General features: G+C 45.5%; 2 protein-coding genes across 15 annotated transcripts in view; one reads left to right on the top strand and one right to left on the bottom strand.

The window, feature by feature from the left end:
• The window catches only part of LOC122786613 (phosphatidylinositol 4-kinase beta-like), a 28263-nt gene extending 8191 nt beyond the window's left edge, over positions 1-20072 (top strand). The window contains exons 4-16 of one of the 8 annotated variants that reach the window (XM_044053038.1): positions 915-1331; positions 3832-4059; positions 4134-4394; positions 4489-4592; positions 4667-4771; positions 10116-10239; positions 10423-10536; positions 17027-17178; positions 17268-17400; positions 17441-17496; positions 18830-18847; positions 18952-19027; positions 19094-19125. In XM_044053038.1, coding sequence (XP_043908973.1) covers positions 915-1331; positions 3832-4059; positions 4134-4394; positions 4489-4592; positions 4667-4771; positions 10116-10239; positions 10423-10536; positions 17027-17178; positions 17268-17400; positions 17441-17496; positions 18830-18847; positions 18952-18985 — 1746 coding nt within the window. In that variant the 3' untranslated portion in view covers positions 18986-19027; positions 19094-19125. Of the gene's footprint in view, positions 1-914; positions 1332-3831; positions 4060-4133; positions 4395-4488; positions 4593-4666; positions 4772-10115; positions 10240-10422; positions 10537-11459; positions 11487-11512; positions 11604-16994; positions 17179-17267; positions 17401-17440; positions 17497-18829; positions 18848-18895; positions 19028-19051; positions 19173-19252 lie in introns of those variants that run through there. The other 7 variants (XM_044053036.1, XM_044053037.1, XM_044053039.1 and 4 more) reach the window with 7 other exon arrangements.
• Positions 20073-21070: 998 nt separating this feature from the next.
• On the bottom strand, positions 21071-25431 carry mindy1 (MINDY lysine 48 deubiquitinase 1). Of its 7 annotated transcripts, none has more exons than XM_044053052.1 (12): positions 25413-25431; positions 23999-24526; positions 23662-23868; positions 23382-23593; positions 23202-23259; positions 23055-23119; positions 22792-22950; positions 22546-22648; positions 22315-22457; positions 21968-22156; positions 21756-21899; positions 21071-21407 (listed from the first exon to the last, which is right to left on the bottom strand). In XM_044053052.1, the coding sequence occupies exons 2-12, from the start codon at positions 24345-24347 to the stop codon at positions 21342-21344; spliced, it is 1695 nt and encodes a 564-aa protein (XP_043908987.1). In that variant the 5' UTR covers positions 24348-24526; positions 25413-25431; the 3' UTR covers positions 21071-21341. The 7 variants fall into 7 exon arrangements, with proteins under 7 accessions (XP_043908987.1, XP_043908985.1, XP_043908984.1 ...); XM_044053050.1 differs by lacking the exon at positions 25413-25431 and adding an exon at positions 24886-25082; XM_044053049.1 differs by lacking the exon at positions 25413-25431 and adding an exon at positions 24929-25082.
• Positions 25432-26873: the final 1442 nt, after the last annotated feature.

The raw sequence follows: 26873 nt of genomic DNA, 5'->3' as shown, positions 1-26873 counted from the left end.
AACTGATTTTCACAGAGAGTGCAGCACCGTTGATCGCCAGCGGCTGTATGTGACTTTATCAGACTGAGTCTGTGCTCCAGTCATGGAGGACGTACTGAACAAATATTTTTAATTAGGACGTGTCAGAATGGTCAGTTATGAGCTCTATGTGACCTTTTCTTAACAATGTGTGTGTTTTTACGTCGGTGAAATGCGGTCGCTGACTAAATACGGCGACCGCTGGCCGCAGTCTGATGTGAAGTGATGCGAACACACAAACACACGTTTGCTGACTTTATCCGGCACATTAGCTTCATATATAAAATCCTCTGTAAAACACTGTGCTCCACTGTGCAGCCACCAACAGCACACTTGTCCCTCCGCGTTGACATAATACCGCTCTTCCTCCCTCGCCTGCATTCTTGCAGGGACAAGGTGGAGCTAAGATGGAGCTCTCCAAGTAAACTTACTGGTGGGGCGGTAACATTCGCAGTGAAATGCGCATGCTGCCGTCATAAGTGCAGGGAATTCAACATGGAGTGTTTTATCACCTCTACTTACACTAAGGGGGACCACGAAAACATGACTGAGTATTCTTTTTCCACATTTTGGCGACTGGTCGGGCCTCCAGAGTCCCAAATATAAGTATTACAATGGTTAAAAAGTTGATTTTGCATAATATGTCCCCTTTAACTGCTGCTTTAGCTGCTATTGTAGCTTCTGCTTTAGCTGCTGATCAGTGATTGTGAATGGGTGAATGTGTTGTATGTAGATCCTGAAGTGTAGCAACCTCAGAAACTTTGAATGACATCACTAGTAAGCCCCCTGCTGGTGAAAAAGGGTTTAATATGAAGATTGAATGGATGATGATTGAAATAATTGTATTGATCAGTGATTAGCCTACTCTTTGAACTTTTGACCATCGTCATCCTCAGCTCTACCGTTGTGGGCGGAGCATCACCTTCTCACTGCTGTCGGCGTGGTTGTTGGGCGCTTACTCGTCCGACATGAACATCTCAACGCAGCGTCACTCCAGAGGCACCAAACTACGAAAACTCATCCTGTCCGATGAACTCAAACTGTCCGACGCGGCATCTGCCAGCCCGCCGCCATCGCCGGCCCACTGCCGCCACCACCGCAGACACAACAGCAGCCACAAAGATGCCTCCAGCTCCGCCTCCAACTCTGTCTTCACGGGTGTCCCTGTGACGACGGACATGGAGGTCTTTGTCTCCTCGTCGAGACAAACTCATCAGAGATCCAAGTCCGAGGCCACCGCGGTAGGCGGTGGGAGTGGTGGCGTCCTCCGGAGAACAGGGAGTAACCCGAAGGTGGAGGCGGTTCACGACAAGGTGAGTGTGTGTATGTAACAAGGAGGCGGAGTTAGTGAATGTGAGAGTGTGAATGTGACTGAATATGAATATGTGAGTGTGAACGGATGACCTGTTCAGAGTCACCTCTGTCAGCTGTGATTGGCTCCAGCATGGACCTGTGACTCTATCACCCTGTGACCCTGTGACGCTGTGACGCTGTGACTCTATGACCTGTGACCCTGTGATGCTGTGATGCTGTGACCCTGTGAATCTGTGACTCTGTGACGCTATGACCTGTGACCTTTTGACTCTGTGACCCTGTGACATTGTGACTCTGTGACGTGTGACTCTGTGACGTGTGACTCTGTGACGTGTGACTCTGTGACGTGTGACCCTTAGTCATTTAGAATCAGGGTATGGGCTATCAGGGTATGTGTAACGCTATGTGGGCAAACTCAGGGCTAAGCGGTAGGTTCTGGGAAAACGAGACCCTCGCTTTTCACATTTCCTCCCCCCTCTGAAGGCTTGTCACTACGGTGACGAGACAGGAAGTCTGCAACCGGGTTCAGTTTCCCTGCCCTGTACTTAACCTGAATGGCTGCAAAGACAAAAACCACCATGTAATGCGTGCATTCTTTCATTTTCCTCAACCATTGCAATGCCCTATGATCAGTCTCAAGTAAAAAGTCTCTTCCCAACAGGTAATATTTAAAAGTCTCTAGAGCCCATTTCACCGCCAGGCACTCAAGTTCCACCATGGAGTACCTGGTTTCCCGGGGGAAGAGCTTACGGCTTATGTAAGCCACAGTCTTCTGCTCTTCAGCCTCTCCCTGGAGAAGAACAGCCCCCAGTCCCACTCTTGATGCATCTGTCTGCACCGTGAACTGGCTCTCAAAGTCTGGACTCTGCAACACTGGTTCACAGAGAAATGCACCTCCTCCCACCTGACTCCTGTGGACCCCGACTTCCGGGTCAGATCCTTAGGCAGTGTAAGGCTTTACTCCTTCAGCCAATGGAACCTGCCAATACCCCACTGTAGCTACTGTTGGACCTCTCGATGACCCCCAGCTGTATCAGTGCCTCCAACTCCTCCTGGAGTGCCGGTAACAAGCACTCAGGGATACGGTACATCGGCTGTCTCACTGGCGTGGAGTCCTTGAGTTGGAAGTCATGCTCCACCACTGATGTGCACTCCGGCTGATCTGAGAACAACCCCTCTGGGATGATGGCCCGTAGCTCCTGCGCCTGCTGACCAGTCAGGTGAGAGAGGTCGGGCTTAGTGGTGGGGATTTGCGTATGAAAGAACTGCTCCGGAAAGTTTTCATCCTCCCCCACAGCTCGTACCATCAGCTGGTGACTGAGCGGCAACTCCCGCTCGTGCCACTCCTTGAGGAGATTGATGTGGAAGGCCTGCCTGATCTTAAGCCTCCCTGGCATCTCCAGCTCGTAGGTCACTAGCCCCAATTGACGTGCAATCCGATATGGCCCCTGCCAGTGGGCCAGAAGCTTGTTCTCTGTCGTCGGCAACAGCAAGAGAACCTGGCTTGATATCTCGGTCAGAGGATACACATGCTCATCCCCGTTAACACACCCTGATATGCTTTTTCCTCAGCTTCTCTGACCTGTCTATCAGATGGGGCTGAACTAAGGTCTGTGTGCTGCCTGTATCTAGAAGAGCCACAGTAGCTTTGCCATTGACATGAACTGGGACTGTCTGCACTTTGCTGACACATTCCTCAGATTCCTCTAGAAGTCGATTGCCATCACCGCCACACCTTCGCTCTTCTTCCAGTTCATCTCGGACATTGTTCAGCTGCACCTGGACACTACGCCATCTCTGCTCCTACTTATAGGCCTCACGCTCTTGGCCCTGGAGGGTTTTCTGAAGGAGGCTGTAGAGTATACATACATCACATCAGCAATAATAATGACACAAAGAATTATTCACATCAACTCACCTCCCCGCCATTAGCAAACCCCAATTACACTGTCCTGGGACAAAATAAAGATCGGGCTCCAATGTGGCTCGTGTTTCCACACAGACCAATTTGTGAACGGACCTGGGAGACTGGCAGTCGACTCTTGAGTGTTGTATTTGGTAAACTAGAGAACGTATTGTTAACTAAATGGAATATGTAACTGAACCAGTGGGTACCTCACTTTTCGCTATGTTAAGTAAATAAATGAAGTTGCTTGAACAGACGTGTGTTATGGTTGTTTGTAGCAGGTAGCTTACCCGAACATGTTGATCAAACGTGATACTAAACTCGGCTTGGAAACGCTGCCGCGGCTACTGCTGCTATGTGTTGCATGATGGGGAATGTAGTGTGGCTATCAGGGTACGTGTGACGATATGTGGGCAAACTCAGGGCTAAACGGTAGGTCCTGGGAAAATGAGACCCTCGCTTTTCACAGACCCTGTGACGATGTGACCTGTGACCCTGTGACTCTGTGACTGTCATGTGAACGACGAATGGATGAATGAATGAATGAATATCAGCTGAGCCCATTGTGTGTGTGGTGGCTCCTCCCCCGCCAGCCCGAGCGTCTCCGCCCGCAGCGTGAGTTTGTGAAGTCTCTGTTGTGCATCGGGAAGCGTTTGGCGACATTAGCGACCAAAGAGCAGAAGACGCAGCGACTCATCTCTGAACTGTCTCTGCTCAACCACAAACTGCCGGCTCGAGTGTGGCTGCCCACCGCCCAGAACCAGCACCACGTGTGCCGCATCCCTCACACACAGGCCGTGGTTCTCAACTCCAAAGACAAGGTAACGCCACGCTGCGTTCGCCACCCCCCATGCGCCCAATGCACACTCTAACCCCGCCCTCTTCTACTCCCCAGGCACCGTACATCATCTATGTGGAGGTTCTGGAGTGTGACAGCTTTGAGACGTCACACGTCCCAAACCGGATCCCGGAGACCAGGATCCGCTCTGAGAGCGGCGCGGAAAACCTGAACTGTTGCGCCGCAAACGGCGTTAATGTCCTGTTTTCTGACGGGCTGACGTCAGAGAACAGGACAGGAAGTTTGTCCACCGTCCACAACTATGACAACGATGATGACGCATGGGCGACCGACGACATTGGAGAGCTGCAGGTGGAGGTGAGACAGTGAGGAGGCGTGGCTGAGAGTGTAACCATGACAGTAACCGTGTGTGTATGTGTGCGTGTGTATATGTGTGTGCGTGTGTGTGTAGGTTGAAGCTCACAGCAGCAGTGACAACATCAGTCAGTTTTCAGTCGACAGCATCACGAGTTTGGAGAGTAAAGAGACAATGTTTGTTGCTGCAGGAGACATCAGGTGCACAGACACACACACACACACACACTCACTCACACTCCCTGACCTCTGACCTCTGACCTGTGCTTGTTTAGACGGCGTCTGTCAGAAAATCTCGCTCAAACTTCGACTGCGTTCAGAAAAGATCCTGAAGATCCATCTGCTGTCGCCCTCAAAGAACCATGGGAGGAGAAAGTCAGGTGACCGTTAACCTGCTGCTGTTAAGTTAGGCTATATTAACTGTGTGCTCATGTGTGTTTAGGTTCACCTTTAGTTAGGTTAGGCTTGTTAATATTTAACCGTGTGCTCTTGTTTGTTAAGTGTTACGTTCCTAAGTTGTTGTTGGAGAAACAGAACAGCAACACGACAAACCAAGGATTTATATCAGGGCAAAGTTGACGGTTTAAAAAATAATGTTTAATATTGATTAACTTGAACACAACAGCCTGGTTTACACAAGGCGGGGGGGGGAAGGAGGGAGGTGGAGTGCCAAATAAATGAAATCAATAAAACAAAACCAGTCCTATACTAAACCTTTGTTATCAAACAAAAACCCTGTCCTCTCTAAAAACAAGAGTTCAAAATAACTGTCAAAACTGTTACATGGATGGCAACGCTCCACCACTAACCTAGTGTATATAGACACAGTGTTGGCTACGTGCTGACATGTACAGGGTACCCCAAACTAAACTAACTCCCTTCCCCACCACACACCATTTACCATCATTGTTGTCTGCCAGCAATTCTGTCATGAGAGAGAGTGAGCTCCTCAGCAGGCTCCCTTTTATTGAGCCTCCAGTCAGGTGATTGGCCATGGTAGAAGTTAAGGCGGTGGCCTCATGTCCTCTCAGGTGCAGCTCATCATGAGCAGCACCTGGTGGAAGGATAGGGGAGGGAGGGAGGAGAGAACAAGAAAACAAACCTAATGCCCCTGCTGGGCATGTAACACCCCCACCCATACAAGTCCAAATACCTTGTTTGGAACGAAACAACAAAATCTACAACCCTACTAACTATGCTGCACGTGACAGTGCGTCAGCAATAATATTTTCAGATCCCTTCTTATGGCTGATTTCCAGATTGTAATTATGAACAATAAGTGACCAACGCATAAGACGATGGTTATGGTTGTACATGCGATGAAGGAATACTAGGGGGTTATGACCTGTAAAAACCTTGATAGGCTTTTCACTTGACCCTAGGTAAACTTCGAAATGCTGCAGAGCAAACACAAGTGCAAGATTTTCTTTCTCAATAGTGGAATACTTAAGTTGGTGTTTTTCAAACTTGCGAGAAAAGTAACTCACGGGGGTGGTCGATGCCCTGGTCATCCTCTTGCAGAAGCACTTTCCCAGCACCAACTGCACAGGCATCTACTTCCAGCTTAAAGGGGGAGGTGAAATCTGGGGCAGACAGAACTGGAGAGCAACTCTGAAATGGCGGTGTTTTTTTGCTGGACACAATTTTTCTTGACCATTCTGCTGACCCAGATGGAGAACAGTTCCTTTCCCAAACTCACATTTGGCAAGGTTCAGTGTAAGAGATGTGGCAGATAAGCCCCAAAAAACCTCCCTCAGTGTGGTTATGTGACTAGCCCAGTCATTCGAATACACCACAATGTCATCTAAATAAGCCTTACAGTTTGAAACATCTCCTAAAACCTTACTTACTAGCCTCTGGAAGGTAGTAGGAGCATTGCATAGTCCGAAAGGCATAACTGTGTATTGGAGGAAGCTGTCAGGGGTTGCAAAGGCTGAAATTTCAGAAGCCTGGGGGGTTAAAGGAACTTGCCAGTATCCCTTTAACATGTCGAGTTTGCTAACATACCTCGCAGGTCCAATCTCATCAATGCACAAGTTGACGGTTTACGAGGTAAAGAATGTGCATCAGGGACAGTAATTGAGTTTACCTTTCGGAAGTCAGTACAGAATCTCAGACTTCCATCAGACTTGACATCTAGGACACAAGGAGAACTACAACTCGGTACTGCAAATCCATTCAGCAACAAATAGTCAACCTCCCTTTTCATCATCTCTCTCTTAGCTGGACTAACCCGATAGGCCCGCTGTTTGATTGGTATAGGGTTAGTCAGAATGATGTCATGTGTGATGACCGGTCTGGGAGGGAATATCACTGAAAAGGCTTGGAAAGTCATGTATGAGTTTGGCGATGTATGAGTTTGGCGATGTCAATACTCTGGTCACCATGGAGATGAGACAAATAGTGAGGCAAATCAGACAATACCTCAGTGTTGCTAAGTCTCGCCCCCTGTGGTGTAGCGTTACGCATCACCAGGCCATCAGCAGCAGCGGAAGTCGTCACCTCAGAGAGTGAAGCCATAGGTGAAAATGTTTGGGTTGTAGGTGGCCCCTTTTCATCCTCTCTTGGGCGGTACAGTTTCATCATGTTGACATGACATACTCTGGTCTGCCGCCAGTGGTCAGGGGTTTTGATGATGTAGTTTGTATCACTCAGTTTGCTCTCCACTACATAAGGACCTGAAAATTTATGTGAGAGAGCAGAACCAGGTACAGGTAAAAGAATCAATACCTTGTCTCGGGGTTGAAACAGGCAAGCAACTGCTCTCTGGTCATGACGTTTCTTCATCTTCCTTTGGGAAGAGGTCAGCGCATTCCTAGCCAAAGAGCAAGCCAGCTGAAGGCGCTCTTTGAGCTTGGCCACATACTCAGGAATGCTTTTTTCCTTTAATTCTGGGCTGATAAAATGCTCCTTAAGGACCTTTAAAGGACCCCTAATCTCACATCCAAACACTAGTTCAGCTGGACTTAAAGGGGACATATTATACCCTATTTCCCCCATTAAAATAGTTCCCTGCTCAGTTTTCGTGCATGGTCCCTTTATATGCAAATGAGACACAGGCAAACACACACCCACTTCTTCCAGGGGGTTTCTGATTTGTCCTCTTTACAGCGCTTTACAGCTCTATTCGTCTCCCCCTCCCTCCACTAGTTCTCTGACTATATGGCAGCGTGCGCAGAAAACGGCGAGAGTGCCGTCACAGGAAGAGACGTCCTACATAATGATTGAGCCGAAAACTGTCCAACTGTAAATCAGTTAAAACACTTAGGGACAGCACCACTGATCGCCACCAGCGAGCTGCATAAACTGCTGCTATATGTGACTGTATCAGACTGAGTCTGTGCTCTGGTCATGGAGGACGTGCTGAATAAATATTTTTAATTAGGGGGGTGGAGTGGCTCAGTGGTTAAGACCGATACCCTGTATGCGAAAGACTTCATTGTCGTAAGTTCGATTCCCACCCCTGACTGATTGTACTCAATTCCATTGTAAGTCGCTTTGGATAAAAGCGTCTGCTAAATGACATGTAATGTAATGTAATGTAATGTAATTAGGACGTGTCGGAATGGTCAGTTATGAGCTCTATGAGACCTTTTCTTAACAATGTGTGTGTTTGTAAGTCGCTGACTAAACATGGCGCCCGCTGGCCGCAGTCTGATGTGAAGTGGTGCGAACACACGTTTGCTGACTTTATCCGGCACATTAGCTTCATATATAAAATCCTCTGAGGCTGGAAGTTTGTGTGCTCCACTGTGCAGCCACCAACAACACACTTGTCCCTCTGCCTTGACATAATGCCGCTCTTCCTCCCTCGCCTGCACTCTTGCAGGGACAAGGTGGAGCTAAGGTGGAGCTCTCCAAGTAAACTTACTGGTGGGGCGGTAACATTCGCGGTGAAATGCGCATGCTGTCGTCATAAGCGCTGGGAATTCAACATGGAGTGTTTTATCGCCTATACTTACACTAAGGGGGACCACGAAAACATGACTGAGTGTTCTTTTCCCACACTTTGGCGACTGGTAGGCCCTCCAGAGTCCCAAGTGACTCCTGTACTGCTTCACGGGCTGCAAACAAAACTAGGGGAACACCATAATCCCAATCCTTCTGGGAGTCAAAATAGTGCTTCCTCAACATGGATTTCATAGTCTGATGGAATCGCTCAAGTGCCCCCTGGCTTTCAGGGTGGTAAGGGCTAGATGTTATGTGTTTAACACCTAAGGATTTCAGGGCCTGAGCAAACAGATTGGATTTAAAATGTGTACCTTGGTCCGTTTGAACCACTTTTGGCAGACCAAATAGTGAAAAAAAACAACTTTACCAGGGCTTTGGTAATCACTGGAGCTGTAATTTTCCACAGGGGTACAACTTCTGGGAACCTGGTGGAAGCACACATGACGGTAAAAAAGAAACTGATTCCCAGCTTTAGTTTTTGGTAGTGGCCCCACACAATCTAATATCAATCTAATAACCCAATTAAATGGTTCACCTGTTACTGGAAGGGGACAGAGAGGAGCAGGGGGAATTACCTGATTTGGTTTACCAACCATCAGATTTAAGTCCTGGCCAAAAGAAATGTTTAAGGACTCGGTTATAGGTCTTTGTGACCTCCAGGTGTCCTGACCATGGGTGGTCATTAGCTAAGGACAATACCTGGGAACAAAAAACTGTAGGCACAACAACCTGATAAATCCCACCCCAATCCTCACTCTCTGAGACACCACCAGTCCAGCGGTGCATCAGCAGGCCATTATCAAGGACATAGACTATTTTCTTCTGCTTAGTTTCTTCCTGGCCGACAACTGTTGAGTGACATTTTAAGAGCGTGACATCAACTTGTTGGGCCGTGATGAACTCTTCCCTAGTAGCTGGCAAGTTTCCAACCCCTGGACCAGGGAGGGACGTTCTCATGTCTCCTTGCTGGGCGTCAGGTTGATGGTTGGACTCAGTCACCACATCAGGAAACTGTCAATGCCATATTTCTTTGACTGAGCTCTTGTTACCGTACAAGCAGGAAAAACCTCAGAAAGTGGGTGTGTGATGCTCGCTGACTCTAAAGTTAAATCAGGACTGTCCAGTACCTCAGGGACGGGCATAACCTTGCCCCCAGCTAAGTCATTACCCACAATAATATCAATAACACCATGAATTGGCAAAGCAGGACGCACTGCGACTTTAATGAATCCACTGATCAAGGAAGAACAAATGTGTATACGATGTAAAGGGACAGGTATGAATCTCATCCCAACCCACTGGATGATGGCACTTGAGTGACAGGATGTTTCATGGGACAAAGGCAATATGCCTTCTCTAATAATGGACTGAGAGCCCCCTGTGTCACGCAGCATTTTTACTGGCTGCTGGTCTTTCGGATCTCCTGTAACTGAAACAGAGCCTTCCAAAATGAAAGGCTTAAAGCAGGGATCAGGGTCACTGGCAGTTTGTGAGATCTCAATATCTGGAAACTTACTTTTAATCAGGCCCATGCTTTTGGGCTGGGGCATGTGAGGTGATTGGCCATGGAAGAAGTTAAGGCGGTGGCCTCATGTCCTCTCAGGTGCAGCTCATCATGATCAGCACCTGGTGGAAGGATAGGGGAGGGAGAGAGGAGAGAAGAGAACAAGAAAACAAACCTAATGCCCCTGCTGGGCATGTAACATAAGGTTAGTTTAGGTTAACCTTTAGTTAAGTTAGGGCTTGTTAATATTAACTCTTGTGTGTTAACAGACGAATCAGAGAAGCTTCTCCGTACGGTCACATGATCAACTGGAAGTTACTGTCAGTCATCGTTAAGTGTGGAGATGACCTGAGGCAGGAGCTGCTGGCCTATCAGGTGCTGAGACAGCTGCAGGTACACACCCACTCTCTCTCACATACACACACACACATTATTGTTTATTTCATTTTATCAGTTTGAACTGCTCAATTAATTAATTAATTCATTAATTAATTCATTCATTCATTCATTCATTCATTCATTCATTCATTCATTCATTCATTCATTGATTGATTGATTGATACCCTGCTGTATCAGTGGATCTGGCAGCAGGAGAGACTTCCTCTGTGGATCAAACCATATAAGATTCTGGTGATGTCATCAGACAGTGGAATGATCGAACCTGTGCTCAACGCTGTGTCCCTGCACCAGGTATTTACACACACTTTTGTCATGGTGGTCACTTGTGGTACTGCAACATCAAATACTCATGTGGTCATACATATATAGATCTTTATATTCTATATTTTTTAGAGTTTAACATTTGTAAAACCTTCCTAAAGGCCATAAAAAGCCCAGAAACATCTTATTTCCCAGAGTGATGTCACAGCTGTGTACGAGCACAGCAAAGCGCGGTCATGTGACGGCTACTGTCAGGGAACCGTACGATGTGAAAACTTTATGAGAAATGTGAATAAATGAAGGCGATGAGGGAGTTACTTTTACATTTCTTTAAATATTACGACAAAACAGGTTTTAGTTATTTATTCGTCGCTCAGGATTTATTTTCAAACTTATTGTCGATGTATTAGCGACCTGCTGTGTGGATTCATACTGATGTCGGTCTGAGACCTGATGAACACATGAATCTGTTCAAATGTGATGAAGACAAGAATTAAATGAGTTCATGAAGTTACTGATAAATGTGATGAACACATGAATTACACTGTTCATACATGTGATGAACACGTGAATTAAATCAGTTCATAAAGTTACTGATAAATGTGATGAACGCATGAATTAAATTGGTTCATGAAGTTACTGACAAATGTGATGAACACATGAATTACTCTGTCTGTTCATAAAGTTAGTGATAAATGTGATGGACACATGAATTACACTGTCTTTCATACATGTGATGACCACGTGAATTAAATGAGTTCATGAAGTTACTGATAACTTCATTACTGATGATAGATGCTGCAGTGCTAACATACAGTGTAATTCACTCATTCATCATATAGTTGTTGTTGTGACGAAATGAACAGACAGTGTAATTCATGTGTTCATTACAATTGTCAGGTGCGTAAATAGAGTCAGCTGTCTCTGCCTGACTGACGTTGTTGTTGTGACTGGTGCGTAAACAGAGTCAGCTGTCTCTGCCTGACTGACGTTGTTGTTGTGACAGGTGCGTAAACAGAGTCAGCTGTCTCTGCTGGACTGATGCTGTCGTTGTTGTGACAGGTGCGTAAATAGAGTCAGCTGTCTCTGCTGGACTGATGCTGAGTGACAGCTGTCTCTGCTGGACTGATGCTGTCGTTGTGACATGCGTAAATAGAGTCAGCTGTCTCTGCTGGACTGATGCGTTGTGACTCGTAAATAGAGTCAGCTGCTGGACTGATGCTGTCGTTGTTGTTGTGACGGGTGCATAAACAGAGTCAGCTGTCTCTGCCTGACTGACGTTGTTGTTGTTGTGACAGGTGCGTCAACAGAGTCAGCTATCTCTGCTGGACTGATGCTGTCGTTGTGACAGGTGCGTAAATAGTCAGCTGTCTCTGCTGGACTGATGCTGTCGTTGTTGTGACAGGTGCATAAACAGAGTCAGCTGTCTCTGCCTGACTGCAGCTCAAACTTAACCCGGCCAAGTTACTATGGTGATTTATTCTCGGCAGCTAGCCTGCTCCTCAGGCTAACAGCCAGGCTAAGATTAATCCTAGTGATTCACCTGTATTTCCACCGTCAATCCCGTGAGGAATTAATGTGTTTTACAGCATTTCCATGGTCTTTCTAGGTATGTTGCATCATTTTCATTATCCTGTATTAAAATATTACATATATAGTCATTTCTCATTTCATTTAAATCTGTTGGCTGTTTGTAATTGCAACAGTCTTTTTATATTGATTCAAGTGGTAGTATTATTACTCCGACCAAGTGTTATATTGCTATGCTAATGAAGGCTGCTTGTCAAATTGCCGTCAGAGGTTTCATAAATATGTGTTTTAATGCAGTAATTGAGATTACAAAACACAGCTGATGAAGTTGTGTTTTCAATGAAATCTGTGATGAGGGCAATATATTATATATAGGTCCAACTCCCATTCACCTGTTCCCTCTATATATTGGCTTGTCCTTTTTTGGAGGATGCACTGGATGAGGAAGCCCTAATCCTCAGACGAGCATTTAGGCATGAAAGCGTCTTCTGTTTTACATTCTACTTTACATTCATCACAAAGATTAAAACACTGTATTGCAGTTATGGTTACTGTGTGCACTGAAATACTCACTTCTCTTTCTAGTTTCTGGATTTCCAGGTCTGGTTTCCTGAGTGTCCGGCATTTAATCTCAAGATCCAGCTCCATTTCTTAGAGCTTTCTCTTCTTGAGTGTGATTTTAACATCTGCCAGCTCTATCTGTCTCTCCAAATGTCAATTAGCGCAGCAGGATTTGTGCATAATGTAGATTTACTTTGGCCAACACTCACAATGTTACCAGGCTGCTTAGGAGACTGTGCAGCATCTGGGTCCTTTTGCACATGTTTTCTATTTGCACCACATCACTGACTTCATATACTTTATGGACTAAATAAGCAGGATATTTACATAAAATTGACATATCTCAAGCCTTCTGGAGTCCAGTGACACAGTCTCCTAATTTGCAGAAGTGAATTCTGCAGCTGCAGATGTGCCTTCCCCCTGCCATATACATACATGTATTGAGAGAACTTGAATTAAGATTTCACGGGACATACCAAGCCTGTGATTTCAATACAATGTAATTTAAGTATGCCATGAACACGCACTTATCCCATCTATCTTCACCTGGCTTAACATAGCCGCGCCTTTTCATCCTGGTTTGGCAAACATGCAACCAATTAAGCCAGGATGCGCCGAGCAGACTAGTTCAAGCCGCACTTGCTCAATTATCCTGGATTTCTTTATTCTAGTTTTGTGCAATACCCCCCAGGACTGACACTACCGTTGTTGTTGTGACTGGTGCGTAAACAGAGTCAGCTGTCTCTGCTGGACTGACGTTGTTGTTGTTGTGACAGGTGCGTAAACAGAGTCAGCTGTCTCTGCTGGACTGACGTTGTTGTTGTTGTGACAGGTGCTTAAACAGAGTCAGCTGTCTCTGCTGGGCTGATGCTGTTGTTGTTGTTGTGACAGGTGCGTAAATAGATGCTGCAGTGCTAAATCAAGTGTAATTCACTCATTCATCATGACTGATGATAGATGCTGCAGTGCTAACATACAGTGTAATTCACTCATTCATCATTACTGATGATAGATGCTGCAGTCCTAACATACAGTGTAATTCACTCATTCATCATGACTGATGATAGATGCTGCAGTGCTAACATACAGTGTAATTCACTCATTCATCATGACTGATGATAGATGCTGCAGTGCTAACATACAGTGTAATTCACTCATTCATCATGACTGATGATAGATGCTGCAGTCCTAACATACAGTGTAATTCACTCGTCACAACCGTGCGGTAAAGCGAATGCAGTACCGCACCAGCCGCTCTCTGATTCTCCGGCCCATCTCCCGCTCCCTCGTCCCCTCACTCGTGAACAAGCCCCCGAGATACTTGAACTCCTTCACCTGGGGCAAGGAGTCATTCCCTACCCGGAGAAGGCAATCCACCGGTTTCCTGCTAAGAGCCATGGCCTCAGACTTAGAGGTGCTGATCCTCATCCCGACCGCTTCACACTCGGCCACGAACCGATCCAGTGAGCGCTGAAGATCACAGGCCGACGAAGCCATGAGGACCACATCATCTGCAAAAAGCAGCGACGAAATCTCAAGCCCGCCAAACCACAACCCCTGTCCCCCACAACTACGCCTCGATTGACAAGATGGTTCAGAGAGGACTCAGACGCAGAGGCCCTTTAATGGTCTTTATTGGCACTCGTTAACAAAACACAAGACAGATCCTCTTTACTGAGGGAAAACAAAAGCGAGGCTATGAAAAACTATAACAAATGGAGAACACAACGCTCTTCAAAAGAAACGTTGTGGAACTATGGATGAGGAACAAAAAATCACTCCGAAGAGGAAACAAACTCAGACAATGGTTATCACCTAAAACTCAAAAACCGAAAACTCTCCAAACTCAAACTCAAAAGCACAATCCTATTGATTGGCGATCTTTAGCTAACCAAGAATGAGGTCAAAAACAAAACGCAATCTAAATGATTGGATCTAATCAATCTAACTAATAAAAGGTAAGTCACAATCCTAGTGATTGGAGTTGCTAAAAAGGCTGTGAAAATGTACAAACAGAAAGGAGGAAAACAAAAGGGCTATAAATCTTAACTAAGGTATCAGCTGAAAGGCTATGACAAGAAAACTTACAAAAGAAAGCGTCGCTCACTAAGAGGATCGAAAAACTTGTGGAATCTGTGGCTGTGACGAGGAGCTCTGGTGATCAGGCATGGATTAAACACACTGTCACTGGAACAGAGAGATTTTAAAGGGGACATATTATGCAAAATCAACTTTTTAACCATTTTAATACTTATATTTGGGACTCTGGAGGCCCTACCAGTCGCCAAAGTGTGGAAAAAGAATACTCAGTCATGTTTTCGTGGTCCCCCTTAGTGTAAGTATAGGCCATAAAACACTCCATGTTGAATTCCCTGCACTTATGACGGCAGCATGCGCATTTCACCGTGAATGTTACCGCCCACCAGTAAGTTTACTTGGAGAGCTCCACCTTAGCTCCACCTTGTCCCTGCGAGAGTGCAGGCGAGGGAGGGAGAGCGGTATTATGTCAACGCGGAGGGACAAGTGTGCTGTTGATGGCTGCACAGTGGAGCACAGTGTTTTACAGAGGATTTTATATATGAAGCTAATGTGCCGGATAAAGTCAGCAAACGTGTGTTCGTGTGTTCACACCACTTCACATCAGACTGCGGCCAGCAGTCGCCGTATTTAGTCAGCGACGTACAAACACACACATTGTTAAGAAAAGGTCACATAGAGGTCATAACTGACCATTCTGACACGTCCTAATTAAACATATTTGTTCAGTACGTCCTCCATGACCGGAGCACAGACTCAGTCTGATAGTCACATACAGCAGCAGTTTATGCAGCGATCAGCGGTGGATCAGTGGTGCTGCTCTCTCTCTGTGTCACCACTGACACAGAGAGAGAGCCAACCATGGCTAAGCCATAACTGTGGCTCAGGTTTCCGTTCCATCAATCTGAGCCTCAACCCTGTTCCACCAAGGTGGCTAATGTGAATGCCACCCAAGTAATCATGGTAACCATGGTAACTTATTCTGCCGGGCAAACCTGGTCTGTAGCAGGCTAAAAGTGAAGCTTAGCACCATCTATGATCAAAGAATGTCCAATAGACAGAAACAGAGACACACACAACTGTCATGGAATGATAAAATAATATGTAAAACATAAAAAATATAATAAAAGAAAATTTAAAGAGATCATCATTCATTTGATGAAACAAGGGTTAGGGCCTCAGATTGATAGGAGATAGATGATTGATTTGCTGTCACCTGCATTCACTTACTGTAATAGGGTTCCTCGTCTCCATTGAATTGCTTGATTTGCTAAAATGATTCTAGATAAATAATCAATAGATCTGTCATATGATTATTTCCTATAGAATGATAACCAACATTGCATTTCTTCATGTAATAATCTACCATCAATTGTATGATAAATGTGAGTCATGTAAAATACTTTGATTAAATGTAGCCTATTATTATCAAAAATGTAGGCAAGGCAACTTTATATAGTACATTTTAGCACAAGGTGATTCAAAGTGCTTTACATAAAATAAAATGAAAACACAACAATTCAACATATAGCATGTGGGACAAAATACAGAAGTAGCACAAATACAGCATGTAAAAATGACAGGCTTAAATGAAAATGATATCAATTCTATACAATTGGACATGCAGGAAATAAATGAAAGCTATCTCATCGATTTGCATGACATTCAGTTGATAAATGTGATGAATATCACGTTCTAACATAACTACTAGGGCTGCCAAATGATCAAATATGGAGAATTTCACATAAATTGCAGTGAAACAATAATGCTATTTTAATTATGTTCATATGAATGTTACTTATTAGGGTTGTCTTTTCCTTTTCATTTTAGGGTTTGGTTGCATTAATAGATCCACATAATTGATTAGTTTAAAACAAAAACCATAAAGAAATCAATTGGTAGATTATTGTCTACATATATTTTGTCCCTTGATGATGCTGAAATACTTCATTTTCTTTGTCACTTACACATTCAGCCTGTCACCAATATTCTGCCACGCCACATCCCTCGCTTTATTGATTGCCGCGGTATTGCCCTTCTTTCAGATTATGTGGCTGTAATCCTCATATACCTCCATGAGGAGGGTTTGCTCCGCTGCGGAGAACATCTCTGCACGCTCGTTTCCCTTTCTTTTCGGCATTTTTCACAGTTTCCGAGCTCAACTAGAATGGGCTTTTTATTTTCCCTGTGGGCGTGCACAAGTTGAGACTTAACAGTTGAGGCTTGACTAAGCGTCAGGTGGAACCTGCTGATTTCACTTGATGGAACGGCTTGGAGCTAGATTGGGAGGTGGAGCTTATTCAAGCTTCAAGCTTACACCTAAGTCTGGCAATTCTTAGCTACGTTGATGGAATACCCCCCTGGACTGACGTTGTTGTTGTTGTTGTGACAGGTGCGTAAACAGAGTCAGCTGTCTCTGCTGGACTTCTTCCTGCAGGAGTTCGGCAGCGTCACCACTGAAGCGTTCCTCAGTGCTCAGAAGAACTTCGTGCAGAGCTGTGCTGGCTACAGTCTCATCTGTTACCTGCTGCAGGTGAAGGACAGGTGAGACTCTCTGCTCATACACCATCATTATCAAGCTAAGCTAGGCTAACGTACGGAGCTGCTGTGTGGGGGTGTGTGTGTGTGTGTAGACACAACGGGAACATTCTTCTGGACTCTGAAGGTCACATCATCCACATCGACTTTGGATTCATCCTCTCAAGTTCTCCACGAAACCTCGGCTTTGAAACGTCAGCGTTTAAACTCACGCCAGAGTTTGTGCACGTAAGTGTGTGCACGCATGTGTGCGTGCGTGTGTGTGTAGGTGATGGGAGGTCTGTATGGAGACATGTTCCTCTACTATAAGGTGTGTGTGTGTGTGTAGGTGATGGGAGGTCTGGATGGAGACACTTTCCTCTACTATAATAATAATAATAATAATAATAATAATACATTTAATTTAAAATTCCCTTTCAGGTCACTCAAGGACACTTTACAACACGATAAAATTAAAATCACACAATTTCGTAAAAAAACAAAACAAAAAAGGAGCACATAAAATCAACACAATAACTTAGGGGGAGTGGTGGTGATAGCAGGGGGGGGTTAGAGGGAGTAGGCGGTCAGGAACAGGTGAGTTTTCAGTTGTGATTTAAAGAGGTGGAGAGAGTCGCAGTTACGGAGGTCAGGTGGTAGTGAGTTCCAGAGCTGGGGAGCAGAGTGGCTGAAGGCTCTGCCCCCCCATAGTGCTGAGGCGGGCAGGGGGCACAGAGAGGTGGATGGAGGAGGAGGATCTGAGGGAACGAGTGGGGATGATGATGTGCAGGAGATCAGACAGGTAAGGAGGGGCAAGGTTGTGGATGGCCATGTATGTGTACAGGAGGAGTTTGTAGTTGATGCGGTGTTTGACAGGGAGCCAGTGGAGGTGCTGGAGGACGGGGGTGATGTGGTGGTGTGAGGGGGTCTTTGTGATGATACGGGCGGCTGAGTTTTGGACCAGTTGCAGTTTATGGAGATACTTTTGGGGGAGGCCATAGAGGAGAGAATTACAGTAGTCAAGACGGGAGGTGACGAGACTGTGAACAGGACGGCTGTGGAGTGGGGGGTGAGGGAGGGGCGGAGTCTGTTGATGTTGCGGAGATGGAAATAAGCGGTGCGGGTAGTGATGTTGATGTGTGAGTGAAAAGAGAGTGTGCTGTCGAGGATGACACCCAGACTCTTTACCTGAGGGGAGGGGGAAACTGAGGAGCTGTCAATGGTGAGGGAGAAGCTGTTAACTTTAGATAGGGTGGATTTAGTGCCGAGGAGGAGGAGTTCAGTTTTATTGCAGTTTAATTTAAGGAAGTTTGAGGTGAACCAGGTTTTTAGCTCAGAGAGACAAGAGGTGAGGGAGGGGGGTGGTAGTGTGGAATTTGGTTTGCAAGAAAAGTAGAGCTGGGTGTCATCCGCGAAGCAGTGGAACTGGATATTGAATTTACGGAGGATGTGGCCGAGGGGGAGGAGATAGATGATGAAGAGAAGGGGCCCCAGGACAGATCCCTGGGGCACACCTGTAGTGACTGGGGAAGGTTTTGAAGTGAAAGATTTGAGCTGTACAAACTGAGTGCGGCCTGTGAGGTAAGAGTGGAACCAGCTGAGGGGAGTGTGGGAGAGGCCAATGGAGGAGAGTCTATTGAGGAGGATGGGGTGTGAGATGGTGTGAAGGTGTGTGAAGGTGTGTGTGTGTGTGTGTGTGTGTGTGTGTGTGTGTGTGTGTGTGTGTGTGTGAGGTGTGGAACATGTGTGTGTGTGTAGGTGATGGGAGGTCTGGATGGAGACATGTTCCTCTACTATAAGGTGTGTGTGTGTGTGTGTGTGTGTGTGTGTGTAGGTGATGGGAGGTCTGGATGGAGACATGTTCCTCTACTATAAGGTGTGTGTGTGTGTGTGTGTGTAGGTGATGGGAGGTCTGGATGGAGACATGTTCCTCTACTATAAGATGCTGATGCTTCAGGGTTTAATCGCCGCCAGGAAACACATGGAGAAGGTTCTGCAGATTGTGGAGATCATGCAGCAAGGTCACACACACACACGCACACACACACACACACACACACACGCGCCCTATCCTCATGACGATGTCACTTCCTGTCTGCAGGGTCACACCTGCCGTGTTTCCATGGCAGCAGTACCATCCGTGGCCTGAAGGAGCGTTTCCACATGAGTCTGACGGAGGAGCAGCTGCAGCTGCTGGTGGAGCAGCTGGTGGATGGATCCATGCGCTCCATCACCACCAAACTGTACGACTCCTTCCAGTACGTCACCAACGGCATCATGTGACCACACACGTTCACCCTGTCACAGTGACCACAGGGAAACACACATTCACCCTGTCACAGTCACATTTGACCTGAAGAAGCACAAAGAGTTCATCTGAGCAACAGACAGTGATCTTCATCATCATCATCAGTGAAGATAAACTGATCAGCTGGTCACATTTTTTTTTCAATCATTTGTTTTAAACCTTTACAAACATTTTTAGATTCCGGTTTATTTTCATTTTTATCATAAAGTTTCACGTTTTTTAACAGACAAACTAAATTGATTGTTACTAGATTAGATTTGTTAGCATTAACTGACACAACTAATGCTAACTAGCTTGTCAGTTAGCATTAACTGACAAAACTTAATCAGATTTTTTGTTTTAACGACAGAAAAAATTCATCTTTATGCTAAATGTTAGCATGTTGCTACGTAACTAAAATGGCTTCTTTCTTCTTTTGACTGAATGTAAACGACATGTTTCAAAGTTTTTAATAAAAGGAAAGATTTTACGTGGTCAATATCATTTGTTTGTTCATAAGTGCTTTTATTTTGACACTAAATACTTTGATTTCACTGAAGCATTTCAGTAACAAAGCGACATCTTTATTCTGTGTCAAACTCAACTTTTCATCATGAATAAAAAATAGAAACTACACTTTGTACTTCCTGTTATTTTGTAGTGTTCTGCCCCGTGTTACTTCCTGTTTTCTATGAGCTCGACTTCCTGTGTCTGTGGCCCCACCCACCTGGTCAACTCCACCTGTTGACCTCCACCACAGTCTTCGTTTCAGTCATGAACGTTACGCTCTGGCTCCACCTGCTGGTCATTGCTCACATCTGCAGGAAGATTGGTCTCCAGGTTATTATTTCAACGACTTTCCACCTTAGACCAGCAGGGGGCGTAAACCTGACTGTTTCTACCTCAGACCAGCAGGGGGCGTAAACCTGTGGCTTGATTGAGGTGGTCAGAGGTCAAAGGTCATTATAAATTAAAAACACAGTTATTTAAATTCAATTACATTACTCTATTCGTAACTCTTATAATCAGACAGCACCTTACCTCCAGAGGGTTTAAAGTTTTAAATCTTTTTTAGATTTTATATTTTTTATGTTTAAACTGTTGGTTTTCTTTTTATTGTTGGGCTGACCGGGTTCTGGAGACTGAAATTTCGTTCTGACCTCATGTCTTAATGTGTGTTGGTATGACAAAGAAATCTTGAATCTTGAATCTAAATATGCTGTCATGGTAAACAAAGTGCACACTCAGTATATTTAAATGAAAACAACCATATATTTATTATGTTAGACAGAGTTCACACTGACACACATACACAAAGATTAAATTACAGAGAAATCAAACATCATTGAGTCTAATGATTTAATTCAGATTTATTCACATTTACATCATTTATGTCTCTTTCATACATCACAGGAAATGTGACAATCACCATGGCAACCAGGTGTTACTGAGGCAGTGACCGCATCATCACGTTTAAAAACTCAGGGAGATTTTTTATTTGTTTTTAAATAAAAAAAAAAGCTTCAGTTACATTAAAGGGATAGTTCAAACAAACACAGGAGCTGCTGCTCCTCTGCTGCCTCCTGTGGTCATTTTGTGTCACTGAGGTCAAAATAAGACATTTGAACTTAGTGATGGAGGATCAACAACTCCTGAAATCACTGATTTTCTCTCTGGACTTTGGCATGGGAGAGTGGGTGTGCTTTACAGACCTCAGTTTCCTGTGTAACAATGAGATAAAGACGTGATCAAGTGACGCAGATATCAAAGACTTAAACTTGTTATGGATAAAATCAGTTTCTCCTTGTCTCAGCAGCAGGGGGCGCCTCTGAACCCTTTAATGTCAGTGTTTATGTAAAACATTTAAGTCACATGACAGGAAGTGATGAAGATCATGAAGAGTCTATAAGACGACACAGTCTGAGTCTTTGTCTCTTCTCCTGCTTTGCTGAGACCCTTGACCTCTGACCTGCAACAACAAACAGTCACACGATCATGTTGAGCATGTTAGCTCAGGAGTTAGCTCGGGTGTTAGCTGAGGAATTGGCTCGGGTGTTAGCTCGGGTGTTGGCTAGGTGATAGCTCGGGTGTTGGCTAGGTGATAGCTCGGGTGATAGTCTAGGTGATAGCTAGGTGTTCTAGGTGTTGCTAGGTGATAGCTCGGTGTTGGCTAGGTGATAGCCTTCGGGTGTTGGCTAGTTAGCTCGGTGTTGGCTAGGTGATAGCTCGGGTGTTGGCTAGGTGATAGCTCGGTGTTGGCTAGGTGATAGCTTGGGTGTTGGCTCGGTGGTAGCTCGGATTTTGGCTTGGGTGTTACCTGTGTTGGTGTCTGCACTGGTCCCTGTTGTTGTTGTTGTTGTTGATGATATTCTTCCTGTTGCAGTTGTCGAGCTAACTCTAGGTCACTGAGTGGTGCTGTAGCGCCGCCCTGCTGCTGTAGAGACACTGCCACCAGGTAATCCTAAAACAATCACACTGTCAGTTGTGACAGACCAGCAGGTGGCGTCACCGTCACATGACCCGTCTCACCTGGTCGATCTGTTTCTGCTGCTCCTGACCACACGGTGGAAGAGTGGAGGTGGGCGGAGCTCGTTGATGACACAGTCTGAAGTCAGAGTCGCAGAAGTTTCCATCGCCCTCGACGTTGTGAAGAGACTCCCACACCAGCGCCCCCTCCTGGAGGAAACCCTGATCTGTCACCAACAGGTACAGGTGACCCTGTTCAAAACAAACTTTATTAACAACAGGTACAGGTGACTGTGAATAAAGTTTGTTTTGAACAGGGAGCTGCAGGGATGTGTCTCTCTCTCTATATTCAATGAATCTTTATTGATCAGGGACAAAGCATTGAGACGTGTGTGAGTGTGTGTCTCCACCTTGTGTTTGATCATGGTACTGAAGTGGTTGTTTCTAAAGAACACAGAGATTTCTCCTTCTTTCGCCGCCATGTTGAGTTCACACAGACCGTGATATGACAACTGAGTCGCTGTCGACTCCAGAAACTGCTCTGCTAACAGACCTGCACACACACACAAAAAGACAGAGAGGTTCACTTTAAGCAATGATTCGTCAAACCCGTGCACAGTGTGTGTGTGTGTGCGTTTTACCTTCACTGACTCGGCTGCTGTCAGTTGAGTGTTTGTATTCGATGATTTTCTCCACCAGCTGATTGTAACTCAGTTTGCCCACAGCAGCGGTCATCTCTGGACTCTGACCACACACAGACAGACAGACACACACACACACACACACATTCAGTCTCAGTGAGGACACTCAGACATTCCCTAACCCTTAAAGGTTAAATGATGTTGTGCCTCATTCACTCACACAGACACACACACACCTGTACACACCTGTGGGTCGACGAGCCAGCCGTGGTACAGTGGAATGTCCAGCAGGTCAAACACGATACACTCAGGTGTGTATTCAAAGTCTGTGACACCACTGAAACCAACATTCACGTCCAAACCTGTGGACAGTTTCGGGAGGACGGCCATGACATCACTCATGTTCTACACACACACACACGCACACACACACGCACATATGCACACTTTTCAGTTGTAATCGACTATTCATCACTGCAGTCTGTGTGTGTGTGTGCGTGCGTGTTTACCTGTTGGAAGTTTAGCTCCATCCCATCAGCTTTCTCTCTGGGTGTGACAGCTAAAACACACTCTCCTACACACATAGACACACACACACAGTTGTTAAATATTGTGAATTACGAGGCAACTTAAATGCACCACAGCTGTGAACTCACCCAGGTGAGTCATCAGGTCTTCAGTGGTGACGACATCAGTCTGAGCAGGAAGTTTCGCCTGAGCACACACACACACAGATTCACTGGATTAATTTAATCTCAAAGTCTCTGTTGTGTTTTTAATCTCTTTCTGTTCTGTGTATGTGCGTGCGTGCGTGCGTGCGTGTGTGTGTGTGTCACCTTCCAACGTAGAAACAGTGTGTTCATGATGGCCAGCAGGGGGCAGGGTCCATTCTCACTCTGCGTGATGATGGGCGTCTTCTTCTCCTTCCAGTTGATCCATTTCACCAGGTAATACACCTGCCCGGCAACAGGAGGCACTGCAGCAGCAGCTCCAGCAGCTGGAGGAGGGGCTGAAGCTGCTGAAGGAGGCGCTGCACGGACAGCGCCACCTGAGGAGATGACTACAGTCACAAACACACTTTTTAATTCAGAAATCTGCAGAATAAAATCTCACCACCAGGGTGCAACTGACATGTCTCACTGTCCTTCACATGGTGGACATCAGTGGACACACAGGCATCCTCAGCCAGAGCAGGGAGGGACAAGGACCTGCTGTCCTCTTCCAGACTGGTGATGAAGACAGAGGGCGAGTCCATACACTCCGCCCCCTGCTCATCTGAACCCGCCCCACCCTCTCCAGACAAACTGTCCTCCGCGTCCACACCTGCAAACACAGGGACACAATATCAGGACACACATCCTGCTGTAGACCTGGGGGTGTGGCCTGACCAATAATCTATACTATAGACATTAGATCAAGGAGGTCAGAGGTCAGTATGAGCTGATGATTTCACCTTCACGGGGTCCGCTGTCAGACAGAGATTCTTCGGCCATTGTGGTCCCGTTCTCTGACGTTGGTGGTGGGGGTGTGGCCTCCTCCTCTTTCAGGACTGTTGTTGGCCGAGGATTGACCTCTGACCCCGGCATGTGTCCCTGCTCTTCCTCTGCATTAGTTCCAGTCCATTCTTTAGAGGCCGTCTCTGTGATGAGAGTGGGCGTGTCTGTAGTGTGTGTGGGCGTGTCTGTGATAAGAGTGGGCTTTTCTGTGTTGAGAGTGGGTGTGTCTGTGGTGAGAGTGGGTGTATCTGTGATGAGAGTGGGCGTGTCTGCCAGCGAGTCTGACATTATCAGCTGATCAGCCATCGATGCTAGAAAAATAACGTGTGGTAACTTCACTATCAACTGTGCAGCGAGGGGGAGGAGTCAGTGTCCAGAGGCTCAAACGTTGATCTGAGAAATGGGCGTGACAGAGGAGGAGGCGGGGCTCCACTGCAGCCTCAACATCGCCACCATGTGACCAGAATCTGTGAGTTCACCACCTGCTGAGGTACGAAAAACAAACGCACATGAGTCCAACACAATGCCGTCTGCAGTGTCCAATCACAGAAGACCTGAGAAACAAACACGACAACAGACATCCTCAAAAGAGACAACTGATGTCCTCTTTAGAGTCAACAGACGTCCTATGAAGAGACAACACACGTCCTCTGAACAGACAACTCACCATATAAAACAACAAATCTGACTTAAATTTGAACAACTATTAAAATAACAACATAATTAACTTAAAACACACACCCGCGCGCGCGCACACATACGCACATAAACAGGAAGTAAGTGAGAGTCGAGGCGGGTCAAAGTTAAAACCTTCGTCTCCTCCTTGAGCTCCACAGCTACTCACCCTAAGCTAACACTGGAGCTAACTGTGCTCCGCGCACACTCACCGATTCCTGCGGGGAACTCGACACTAAAGTCCGGGTTAAAGACTCAACTCGAGTCGTTAAATACGCAGCTTCTCAACGACGGTGCTGACGGTGAACATGTTTTCATCCGCTACCGTTGAAGGCCCCGCCCACCGCGCGCAACACGACGTCATTCCGTCACATCCGCCCAACCGGTTAGCAGTTAGCCACCTAGCAACCGCAGTTAGACCTACTTGACTTGGGCCGCGGTTTAACAAAGTGAACTCAAAGTGACGTCACCGTCAGCACGTCATCATCGGCGTCAGCCTTTTCCGCCACGTCGTTAGAAGACGCCAGGAAAGACGTTGATGAAATAAACAACAGTTTATGCGTCAACAACAGTAAAAACGAATGGTTTTCTGAAGAAATCGAAACCCTTTTCGAAAGAAAAGTGGTTGTTTTTCAGGAGTTCGCGTGGCTTTGACTCCAAAACAAACTTCAAATGAAGAGTAAACACGCAGTTTACCATCCCTCTCTGTCCCTGTGGCCGCCTGTTGCGATACATTTGTCTCTGCTGGGGCGGGCGGTGCACATAAAACCAGCTGAACACATTACATCTCAAGCTGCACGGCTGGTGTTTTATTTTGAAAGGTCAGACAAGAAGAAGTGTGTCTGATGTCGACTGACACTTGATAAGTTTGACTCAATCAGTAAATTAACCACCTGAATGAATTAGCTGATCGTTTCACAGAAAAACAAACAGTGACTCAGCAGAATCGCTTGAAAAAAAACCCATAGATTTAAAAGATATATTTTGACTCTTTAATGTCACTAAAGAAGAGGACAAACATTTTTATTTCTAAAACGTTTATTTATTCTTGTTTGTCACCTGTCGTTGTCTTAACTTCTCAGCACAAACTCCAGGTAAATAATAAATCATTTAGTTTTGCAATCTTCTGAACACGTACAAACATGCTGCAGCACCACCACCAACAGTCACTGTTGCCATGGAAACAGGGCCGGGCCCTCATCGTGTCAACACACCACGCCTCCACTAACAAGAGAGAGAGAGAGAGAGAGCAAGAGAGAGATATCAGAGTCCACTCATAAAAGCCTGTGTGTGTGATGTCATCAGGTTTCCCAGAGTTATCCGCCGTTTGTCCTGTAACTGTCTCACCTGTCTCACTCACCTGTGTTTCAGAGTTTCCCGTCGACTCCCTGACAGAGAACTCTTTACACTGTAAGTTTTTATTTTCTCTACATAGTATGTGAATGTGTCTGTGTGTGAGTGTGTGTGTGTCTGTCTGTGTGAGTGAGTGTGTGTCTGACTGTGTGTGTGTGTATGTGTGAATGTGAGAAACAAGTTCTTCATGTGACATTGACATGTGACAACAAACTGACTTTACAAACTCACTTAACAAACTGACTTTACAAACTGACTTTACAAACTCACTTAACAAACTGACTTTACAAACTGACTTAACAAACTGACTTAACAAACTCACTTTACAAACTCACTTTACAAACTCACTTAACAAACTGACTTTACAAACAAACTTAACAAACTCACTTTACAAACTCACTTTACAAAAACAAACTCACTTTACAAACTGACTTAACAAACTCACACAAACTGACTTAACAAACTGACTTAACAAACTCACTTTACAAACTGACTTAACAAACTCACTTTACAAACTGACTTAACAAACTCACTTTACAAACTGACTCAACAAACTGACTTAACAAACTCACTTAACAAACTCACTTTACAAACTCACTTAACAAACTTTAACAAACTCACTGTACAAACTGACTTAACAAACTCACTTTACAAACTCACTTTACAAACTCACTCACAAACTCACAAACTCACTTTAACAAACTGACTTAACAAACTACTTACTTAACAAACTCACTTAACAAACTCACTACAAACTGACTTAACAAACTGACTTAACAACAAACTCACAAACTCACTTTACAA

Source organism: Solea senegalensis, linkage group LG20, assembly GCF_019176455.1.
Source record: "Solea senegalensis isolate Sse05_10M linkage group LG20, IFAPA_SoseM_1, whole genome shotgun sequence".
NCBI classification, from domain to species: domain Eukaryota; kingdom Metazoa; phylum Chordata; class Actinopteri; order Pleuronectiformes; family Soleidae; genus Solea; species Solea senegalensis.
Note: the sequence above shows the minus strand (reverse complement) of the source record. Positions and strands in the feature narration are given on the sequence as shown.